We start from the raw sequence: 10054 nt of genomic DNA, 5'->3' as shown, positions 1-10054 counted from the left end.
TAGTCATGGCGAGGCAACCCATGTATAACTATTGCTCCTGTGACATCATCTGTCTCCTAAAATGTAACATGTGTTGCTAGAGGCAAGTGAAATGATTTTAGGTTAGACATTTTATTTAATTGTTGACAGTATTACAGATGTCTCCCATTTTCTCCTTTTTCCCCCCCTCCACCCAACCGCTACCCCACCCCAGGATTTCCCCAAGATAGTGTCTGTGTCTATCCTATATAATAAAAGGGTAACATGCAAATTGACCAAACAGTGGAACCACTGGTTACTATGGTGCTCACTGTCCACCAGGAGCCAGACACTCAATGCGGGAGCTGCCCCCTGGTGGTCAGTGTGCTCCCACAGGGGGAGCTCAGCTCAGCCAGAAGCCACCAGGTTCACGCTGGTGAGTGCAGCTGGGGGCGGGGGGGTGGCGGCAGCAGGCCTAAGCTGTCAGTGGCACATCCCCTGAGGACTCCTGGACTACTAGAGGGCACAGGCTGGGCTAAGGAACCCCCCCTCTCCCCCCCACCACACACACACACACACACACACGCAAGTGCACGAATTTTGTGCACTAGGCCTCTAGTTTTGCATATGTGTTCTTTGGTTAATCTCTTCCTGTCCCCTCCCCCCACCCTCTCTCCCTACTGGGATATATTTTTAAAGCTAATCAATAAATACAACAGTTTTTGAGCCAAGATTGACCTTTTGATCTGAGTGACAGGTTGACACTCTGATCTAGGTGATGAAGCAGCTTCTGATTATTCGGAAGGGAGGCCACCCCCCCAAGATCTGTTATTCTATTACTAACAAACATTTTAAATGTTAATAATTTTGTGTTTATTGTTACTGTTATCGTCTATTTCTGGCAAGTGATACTGACTTCCTTAGTGATGAAATAACATTTCCTTTAAAAGGACATTTGTCTTTTTTTTTTTTTAATCCTCCCCAAGCCCAGCTTGTGTTGCTCAGTGGTTGAGCATGGATTGAGGAACCAAGAGGTCACGGTTGGATTCCCGGCAGGGTTGCCGGCTTGATCCCTGGTGGGGGGCCAATTGACATTTCTCTCTCATTGATGTTTCTATCTTCTACCCCTTTCCCTCCCTCCATAAAGTAATAAAAACGTATTTTAAAAATATATATTAAAAAAATAAAAATAATTTCTCACCCAAGGATCTGTTCATTGATGAGAGAGAGAGAGAGGGAGAGAGAGAGAGAGAGAGAGAGAGAGAGAGAGACCCCTTGCCTCCTATACATGCTCCACTGGGGATAGAACTGGTAACCCAGGTATGTGTCCTGACTGGGAATCAACCCTCAATCTTTCTTTGTACGGGAGGACACTCCAATCAACCCATCCAGGGCTTTTTTTTTTATATATATAAACCAATTTGAAGAAAAATATAGGTAAGTAGCAGAACAGGTGACAGATGAAGGTTCTGAAGGAAGGACTGAGGTTTGGGAAATCATGTCATAGATAACAATAGCAGCTTCTGTTTAATGGACATTTATTATGTGCCAGGCCCTGTGACAAGGGCTTTGCATGTAGATATGGTTATGGAGACGCTTTTTCATTTGAGGAAACCAAGGCTTCAAGAGGTGAAGTCACTGGCTCACGGTCACCCAGCCAAGGGGGAGTGAAGCTGGAATTCAAGTTCAGGTCTGTGAGTCTTCAGACTTCAGTGTCATTTCTCTTCCTCAGGTTACAGTTTTGGGACCTGAGGGCCATAGAGGCCACGAGGCCTGGTATTTGGTCCCAGGCAATTGGAACAGAGTGAAGTGGGTGGATGAGAAAAGTTTGGGAGCTAGAATAGACATGGCTTCGTGGTCGATTCGATGGAGGGATGAGGGAGTAGAAGTCCAGGGCCAAATCCGGGTCTCAGGCCTGGTGACAATGTGGGCAGAGAGGACATCCCTATAGGAAATCAGGTGGGGGGAGTGATGAGTTGGATATGTTTGCGGGGCAGTTGTTCAGAACGCAGTGGCCGCCCTGGCTGGTTTGGCTCAGTGGAGAGTGTCGGCCTGTGGACTGAAGGGTCCCAGGTTCGATTCCAGTCAAGGGCATGTACCTTGGTTGCAGGCATATTCCCAGTGCGGAGTGTGCAGGAGGCAGCTGATCGATGTTTCTCTCTCACTGATGTTTCTAACTCTCTATCCCTCTCCCTTCCTCTCTGTAAAAAAAAAAAAAAAAAAAAAAAATCAATCAAATCTATTTTTTTTTATAAAAAAACAAGGCAGTGGCCATGTGTCTGGATTTCAGAGGAGATGGCTGTGCAGCAGGTAGAGTGTGGGGAACAGCTAGGGGTGCTGCCGTGGGCACAGGTATTGAAAGTGGCTGCCAAGGATTGGTTGGCCCTTGGATGGGCAATCCATCTCTCAGCCTCCTCCCCTCAATCATGTCATCATCTAAACAGATGGTCCAGGGGGCTTCTTCTGCAGCGATGGAGAAGGTTCCTCCTTGAGTGTCGCTTACCTACTTTTTAAAAATATATATATATTTTTTTATTGATTTCAGAGAGGAAGGGAGAGGGAGAGAGAAATAGAAACATCAATGATGAGAGAGAATCATTGATCGGCTGCCTCCTGGCACGCCCCACACTGGGGATCGAGCCCGAAACCCAGGCATGTGCCCTTGGCCAGAATCGAACCCGGGACCCTTCAGTCCGCAGGCCCACGCTCTGCTCACTGAGCCAAACCGGCTAAGGCACTGAAGTACTTTGTCGTGAAGGAAGGTGAAAGCGGGAGGGGGCTTGAAGAACAGGAAGGCTTGGGTTTCCACAGAAGTCTTTATTACGGTGTCAATCCAAGCTCAGGCCTCCCCTGGGCCCCATGCAAAGCCCTGGCGTGGGCCCAGTAGCGTCCAGAAGACACCAAGCCCTCCCGGCGCCTCCAGCGGCGGGGTAAGTGCAGGGCGGGTGCCCTAGCTAGACAACTACAAGTACCAGCAGGACCTGGGCCAAGGTGCCTCGCTTTTCCTGGACTCCTAGAGCAGAGCCTCTTGGGAAATGTAGTCCTGGCCGCTCAGGCAATTGGCGCCTGGTGTGAGTGATCCAGATACCCACCCGGATATGGCTGGGGCTGAGAAGGGAAGAGGGTGGGGATGAATGGGGGGAGACCGAGGGGGACAGGGGGCTGCAGGTGGTGGGGGCAGGCGTCCCGCGGACAGAGATGCCCTTTTCATTCGGCTTTGGCTTTGGATCCGGAGACTGAGGCTGCTGCCGAGGCAAGGGCTCCGGTCCCTGGGATCTTAGCTCGGATCCTGAGGGAGAAACAGGTAGAGTCACGTGGGGCACGACGCTGCTGAGAATGAAGAATGATCAATTCTGAGAACTAAAGGGAAAGCTGGTTGGGGGACTAGCTGAGTCCCCAAAGCAAGCCCTGCCCTCCAGCTAATGGCTTGCGTTGGAGTTGTCCGGCACCCTACTTTGAGAAGGGGGCATTCAGCCCCAGGAGATTTAGGGACAGGGAATGGGGAGTTCTCACATCCCCTCTGCCCCATCTCACCCCTCTCCATCCCATGCCCTTACTTAGCTTTGATGTGGCTCAACTGATTGGTCACCAATCCCACATACTGGTCGATCTGGGCCTGGGGAGACCAAGAAAGGATCAAAGGAGAGATTAGAGGGGGGTTCCTCTTCCTAATTTATGCAGGAGGCTGCGTTCTCCCCCACATTCCAAGTCAGGATTTGGGGGGGGATGACTCCACTTTCAACTTTAAACTTGTGCCCTAACCGGTTTGGCTCAGCATCGGCCTGCGGACTGAAGGGTCCCAGGTTCGATTCCGGTCAAGGGCATGTACCTCGGTTGTGGGCACATCCCCAGTGGGGAGTGTACAGGAGGCAGCTGATCGATGTTTCTCTCACATTGATGTTTCTAACTCTCTATCCCTCTCCCTTCCTCTCTGTAAAAAATCAATACAATGTATTTTAAAAATAAACAACTTGAGAAAATGCCCTGAAAGACAGAAGTTCAAGTTGAAGTGTCAGTCGATTGGGCCACACTGTGTGGGGCGTGATGTCAGGTAGACTAGAGAATTTGACAGTGAGTCTGTTTCTCCCTTCCTCCTGTTAATCTTTGAGTGAGGGGTGTGTGTGTGTGTGCGTGTGTGTATGTGTATGTGTGTGTGTGTGTGTTTAGGGATAGAGTGAAAGTAGAGGCATTAGTGTTAGCTATCATTGATTTAAATACTCATTTAATCCGTAGTGTCGGTTGACTTTGAGGTCTGGATGATCCCAGCATGTGAAGAAGTTAGGCCTGTCTCGGGCAGGGACATGCGTAATTTGACTCTCAGCTGTGCTGGAGAAGGGAATGTCAGTCCCTCTGTCTGTCTCTGGATAGGATACATGTCAGTTGGCCTTGGTTCTGTCAGCAGCATTCTGGGCAGAAGTCAGCCACCCATTCTGCCGGAGACGTCAGTCCCTGGCCACTTTGGGGAGTGAGGGCATCAATCGGTCCACCTGTGTTGCCTGGGATGGAGACCATCAGACCCAGAGTACGTGTAAGGATAGACGGCATCGGTTTGTCTGTCTGTCTGCAGCTGGGTATGTGTTTGTCAGTCTCTGGTGGTGTCACGGGGAGAAGGCATTAATCCGTCTGCCTGTTTCTGGCTAGGATGAGTGTTGTTCCGTGTGAGGCTGTGGCAGGGAAAGAAGACATCAGTTAGACGGCCTCTCTGCAGCGAGGACTTGCCAGTCAGACCTCGGGCGCACCGTCAGCGAGGAGCATCAGTTAGTCCCCCTGCCTTGGGCTGGGCATGTCAGTCAAATCCTGGCTCTGTCAGGGGACTCCAATCAAAACGCCTGTCTCTGGCTGCTTAAATATATTGGTTAGTCCAGTGATGGTGTGCCTATGACACACGTGTCAGAGGTGACACGCGAACTCGTTTTTTTGGTTGATTTTTCTTTGTTAAATGGCATTTAAATATATAAAATAAATATCAAAAATATAAGTCTTTGTTTTACTATGGTTGCAAATATCAAAAATTTTCTATATGTGACACGGCACCAGAGTTAAGTTGGGGTTTTTCAAAACGCTGACACGCCGAGCTCAAAAGGTTCGCCATCACTGGGTGAGACTCTAGCTCCATTGAGGGCAGCAGCCAGAGCACCTGTGCCTGGCTGGGACCTATATCAGTCAGGCTCTGATCCTTTCAGGGGCAGAAATACCAGTTGGTCCTCTTGTCTCTGGTTGGGACATCTGTCAATGGACCCTGACTGTAGCGGGGTGGGGGTGGGGGTGCGGGCAGCCAGACCACCCATACTGCAGCGAGGACTTGCCAGTCAGACCTCGGGCGCACCGTCAGCGAGGAGCATCAGTTAGTCCCCCTGCCTTGGGCTGGGCATGTCAGTCAAATCCTGGCTCTGTCAGGGGACACCAATCAAAACGCCTGTCTCTGGCTGCTTAAATATATTGGTTAGTCCAGTGATGGTGTGCCTATGACACACGTGTCAGAGGTGACACGCGAACTCGTTTTTTTGGTTGATTTTTCTTTGTTAAATGGCATTTAAATATATAAAATAAATATCAAAAATATAAGTCTTTGTTTTACTATGGTTGCAAATATCAAAAATTTTCTATATGTGACACGGCACCAGAGTTAAGTTGGGGTTTTTCAAAACGCTGACGCCGAGCTCAAAAAGGTTCGCCATCACTGGGTGAGACTCTAGCTCCATTGAGGGCAGCAGCCAGAGCACCTGTGCCTGGCTGGGACCTATATCAGTCAGGCTCTGATCCTTTCAGGGGCAGAAATACCAGTTGGTCCTCTTGTCTCTGGTTGGGACATCTGTCAATGGACCCTGACTGTAGCGGGGTGGGGGTGGGGGTGCGGGCAGCCAGACCACCCATACTTGGCTGGGATACCGCCAACCGAGGGCCTGAAGGAGGGCCTGTCACACTCACCTGATGCTGTCGGTACAGCAGGGGGACGGTGAATACACCAATCACTCCTGTGGGCACAGAGACGGGGGGTCAGGGTTCTCACAAGAGATTAACAATTCCATCTAGGTCCCTGTTCCCCTCAATGACCCACCTCCTCACCCAGCCCCCCACAGCCTTCCCAGCTCACCCAGAATGAGAAGAGTCAAACCATTGAAGACGGCACCCACGAAGGTCAAGATGTAGAAGAGAAGGGCGAGCTGGGGGTGAGGGTCAGGGTCAGCAGAGCTTATAAGGCACTCCTCCCCAGGCTCTGAACTTACCCAGAAATGGCCCTCTTACCCCCCAGGGGAAGGAAGGCGAATGGTGGGGAACCCAGGAGAGAAGGGGGGCTTTGGGGCACCTTGAGGGAGTCCACGAGGTCTTCTACCAGGAAGAAATGCCGCAGCTGGGTGGCCGCAGAGACCACTTTGGAGGCAATCTGCTGGGACAAACGTTCTATCTGCTCCCGAGTCAGGGTCAGGTCCACGTCCAGATAGGCCCTGAGAGGACAAAGGGGTGTGAGGTGACTCAATGGGTGGGTGGGGCTCAGGCTGAGAGGTGCTGGGACAAGGGCAAAAAATGGGGTTTGGAGGAAAGCCAGGTGTAGAGGGCTAAGGTCAAGGTCGGGGTCAGGAGATGGGATCAAGGATTAAGGCTAAGAGATTAGGATTACAGTTTAGGGCTGCAATTGACACGTCAGAGCATGGTTTAGTCAGGGGCAGGGCCAGGTTGGAGTCAGAAAGAGGAGTAGGATGGGTCAGGACCAGGGTGAGAACTTGGTGCCTGAACTGAGGTCATCGGTCATGACTTAGGGTCAGCACTGGGGTCTGGAGAGTCAGGGTCAGGGCTGGGGGTTCTCACTGGAAGGGGTTGGCACCGTCCCCCCGGTGCACGGCCTGCAGCACTTTTCGGTAAACCCTGAGAGAGATGGTGCCACAGAGCAGCAACAGGGCCACATGGGCGGCCACGGACACGATGCTAAAGTGCAGGAGGCACAACAGGGAGACCATGAGGCCTGTGAAGACCACGCCTGATGTCTTCGTGTCCTTCCAGTACAGCAAGTCCGCCACTGTGAAGGAGGGGAGCAATCAGGCCGGGGTTTGGGCCTGGCCTGGCTGACCTCTTGACCTCCCACCTCCTGTCTCAGGGCTGAACCATGACCCCTTGACACAGCCGTGTCAGCCTTAACCCAATTTCCAACGTTTTAGTGTCTGCTTTTATTCCAGATCACCTCCCCTCTCCCCTTCTTGGAAAACCCAAGTTAACCATCTAGCAAGTCTCTTTATCTTCCTCCAAGCATAGATGATGTGTGGACCCAACTTTTGGTCATTATGTATGAAAAATGGAATCGTATATACACACATTTCTGCATCACACATCTCTGGATCTATCTTCCCTCCTAGAATTCCCTGCTAGTCAACTGGAATAGCTCTTAATTCATTCTTTTTCATTAAGAGTGCCACGATACTCTGAAGTGTAGCTTCACTGCCATTCATTTTATTCGATCACGTATCTATTGATGGACCATTCACTGTTCCCTCCCCTCCTTTCCATAACAGTACTGCAAGCACCAGCCTTCTACGATATTCTTCTCTCTTTCTCTTTTCTTTTTTTACAGAGAGGAAGGGAGAGGGATAGAGTTAGAAACGCCGATGAGAGAGAAACAACATCGATCAGCTGCCTCCTGCACACCCTCTACTGATGATGTGCCCGCAACCAAGGTACATGCTCTTGACCGGAATCGAACCTGGGACCCTTCAGTCCGCAGCTTGATGCTCTATCCACTGAGCCAAACCAGTCAGGGCTCTTCTCTCTGAGAGAGAATCCCAAGGTGGGACGGCTGGGTGGATGTCATAAATACTCCCAGATGGCTTACTAGCAAGACTGTAACAAGTCTCATCTCCATGAGCAAAGCGACGGTGATCTTTTCCCAGCATCCTGCCCAGCAGTGGGTGTTACTGTTCTTTATATTTTGGGGCAGCCTGATAGTGTGAAGTGATAGCTCCTTGATATCCCTACCAGCACATTTTTCTAAGTCCTAAATGTATTAATAACCCACCCTCCTTCCTAAGCATCCCAGCACATTTCTGACTTCTTTCTGAGACTGACCTCCAAGTCCTATCAATAATCTCCAGACCAGCCCTAGTCGGTTTGGCTCAGTGGATAGAGCCTCGGCCTGCGGGCTGAAGGGTCCAGGGTTCGATTCCCAGTGGGGGGCATGCAGGAGGCAGCTGATCAATGATTCTCTTTCATCATAGATGTTTCTATCTCTCTCTCCCTCTCCCTTCCTCTCTGAAATCAATAAAGAAATATATTTTTAAAATTAAAAAAAAAAAAAAACCAAACCTCCAGAACCTGTGTTTCATCTCACCCATATACGTACACTGTATCAGCCTCCCCATAATCCGCTAACCAGGAGCCCAGACCCTTCCACTTCTTTCTTCACCAGCTCGCCCTCACTCCAATCAAACCCTGATCCATCCCGAAGGTTCTTCTCGGAGTCTGACCCCCCTTCGCACCCTCCCTGTACACACCCTCCCATCTACCTTTAACTAGGGCAGGCCACCCCCCACCCCCAGGCGCCGGGGCCTCCCCTGCAGGCTCCCCGGGGCCCGCGCCAGCGGGTGGGGGAGGGGCCGGGTCGCCCGAGGCGGGGGCTAAGTTTAGGCTCGCGGGGGGGAGGGGGCCTCGCCTGCAGCTGTGCTGGCCCATCCTGCTCCTGAGTGACAGCGCCGCCTGGGCCTGAGGCTGGGGGAGGGTGCCTTCCTGCTCTTAGACTCCAAAGCCCTGTCTTGGGGGAGAGGGCACCCCACGCTCCCTCCACGCTCTCCCTCGACACCCCCAAACCACCCCCAGCCTCAGCCTGCAGTTCTGGGGAATTTGGGACCAATAGGAAGCATCCTCCTAGACGTGAGGGCGGTAGCGAATCTGGATCCCTTTCCGCCGCCCCCCAGCCCCGACCCCAGCCCGCCCCGCAGGCCCACCTTTACTCCCCATCTCCGCTCCGCGGGAAAGGCTGCGGACTCCACCGCTTCTCGGGGCTTTTGCCCGCTTCAGGGGACCCAGAGGGAGGGAGCAGGGGGGGCGGGGCCCCTTCGCGCCCAGCCAATGGCTCTCCACGGAGGTGGGACAGTTCCCAAAAGGGGTGGTTCTCTTGGTAAACAGCCCCCAGCCGGGGTGTCTGTAAGCAGCCAGCCCCGGGCGGTTCGGGGAGGCTGAGCATAAAGTAACGCAGCGTCTGCTGGCCACTGGCTGGCGGATGTGGTCAGGGGAGAGGAGTTTTTGAAAGGCACAGAGCTTACTTATAACCGTCCCACAGCCGCATCCAGAGGAGAGCTTTGTTTTTTTCTGGGGTTTGGCCTGTCCACAATCAGCCTCTAGGGGGAGCCCTTCAAAAGAGGGATTTGTTCATTTTTAACTTTTTAGCAATCAGCCAATCCTAATGCTCGGAAAAAGGGCTAACCTCCCAGTGGAAATCTATATAAAAAGAGCCGATGGCAAAAAAAAAAAAAGAAAAGATAAGAAAAGAAAAGAAAAAGAAAAAAAGAGCCGATGGCAGTCTTAGATAACGGGCACTTACAGGGCGGAATTCATATGTCCCGCCTCCTCCCTTCTCCACTCTCCATTCCTTCGCGAAGTCTGTCCCTTCAAACTGCAACCCTCCCACCCCCGCTGTGATCCGAAGGAGCATCTTCCTCCAAGCAGTTTACCTAGAAGGTGTAGTTCCAGTGTGGATTCTGATTGGTCCGTGCTAACAAGGCACTGCCCCGTGATTGGTTCCCGGTTCAGCTGCCTCCTAGGCTCTTCCTCTTTCTCGTCCAGCGAGGGCTCAGCGGGCCATGAGTTCGAATCCCGGGATCCGGGCGGGGACGGGGTCCGGGCCTGGGGGGTCCCAGAGCCAGGGCTGGATGGTGGAGTCAAGGCTCCGGGCGGCGAGGACTGAGCGAATTCGAGTTGTAGGTCCAATTCTGGCGCGTTAGAGAGAGAGAAGGCCATGAGCTCTCACCTAGGTGGTCCCCTGGGAAGAGACTAACTACCCGCCCCTGGTGACTGGTCCCAGCACGTGGGGACATCTCACCTTTCCCAGCCTCTCTGGCCTCCGATCCGTCGGGCTCCTCGTCTTCCAAGGGCGTGGAGCTACTGGTGGCAG

At 52.2% G+C, this 10054-nt stretch overlaps 1 protein-coding gene across 1 annotated transcript; it reads right to left on the bottom strand.

Annotated features, from left to right (window-relative positions):
* Positions 1-2755: 2755 nt before the first annotated feature.
* On the bottom strand, positions 2756-8989 carry RTN2 (reticulon 2). Its single transcript, XM_015561209.1, has 7 exons — positions 8889-8989; positions 6766-6973; positions 6266-6404; positions 6053-6122; positions 5887-5933; positions 3516-3574; positions 2756-3247 (listed from the first exon to the last, which is right to left on the bottom strand). The coding sequence occupies exons 1-7, from the start codon at positions 8899-8901 to the stop codon at positions 3166-3168; spliced, it is 618 nt and encodes a 205-aa protein (XP_015416695.1). The 5' UTR covers positions 8902-8989; the 3' UTR covers positions 2756-3165.
* Between the last annotated feature and the right edge of the window lie 1065 nt (positions 8990-10054).

Source organism: Myotis davidii, unplaced genomic scaffold (genome assembly GCF_000327345.1).
Source record: "Myotis davidii unplaced genomic scaffold, ASM32734v1 scaffold796, whole genome shotgun sequence".
Taxonomy (NCBI): Eukaryota; Metazoa; Chordata; class Mammalia; order Chiroptera; family Vespertilionidae; genus Myotis; species Myotis davidii.
This window is presented reverse-complemented; position numbering and strand designations above follow the sequence as displayed.

Excerpts from the sequence above, each read along its gene's own strand:
- RTN2 (XM_015561209.1), bottom strand. Across the intron at positions 6,405-6,765 it reads GACGGTGCCAACCCCTTCCA|GGCCTATCTGGACGTGGACC; the intron begins GTGAGAACCCCC and ends TTGTCCTCTCAG. Across the intron at positions 3,575-5,886 it reads TGCTGTACCGACAGCATCAG|GCCCAGATCGACCAGTATGT; the intron begins GTGAGTGTGACA and ends TGGTCTCCCCAG.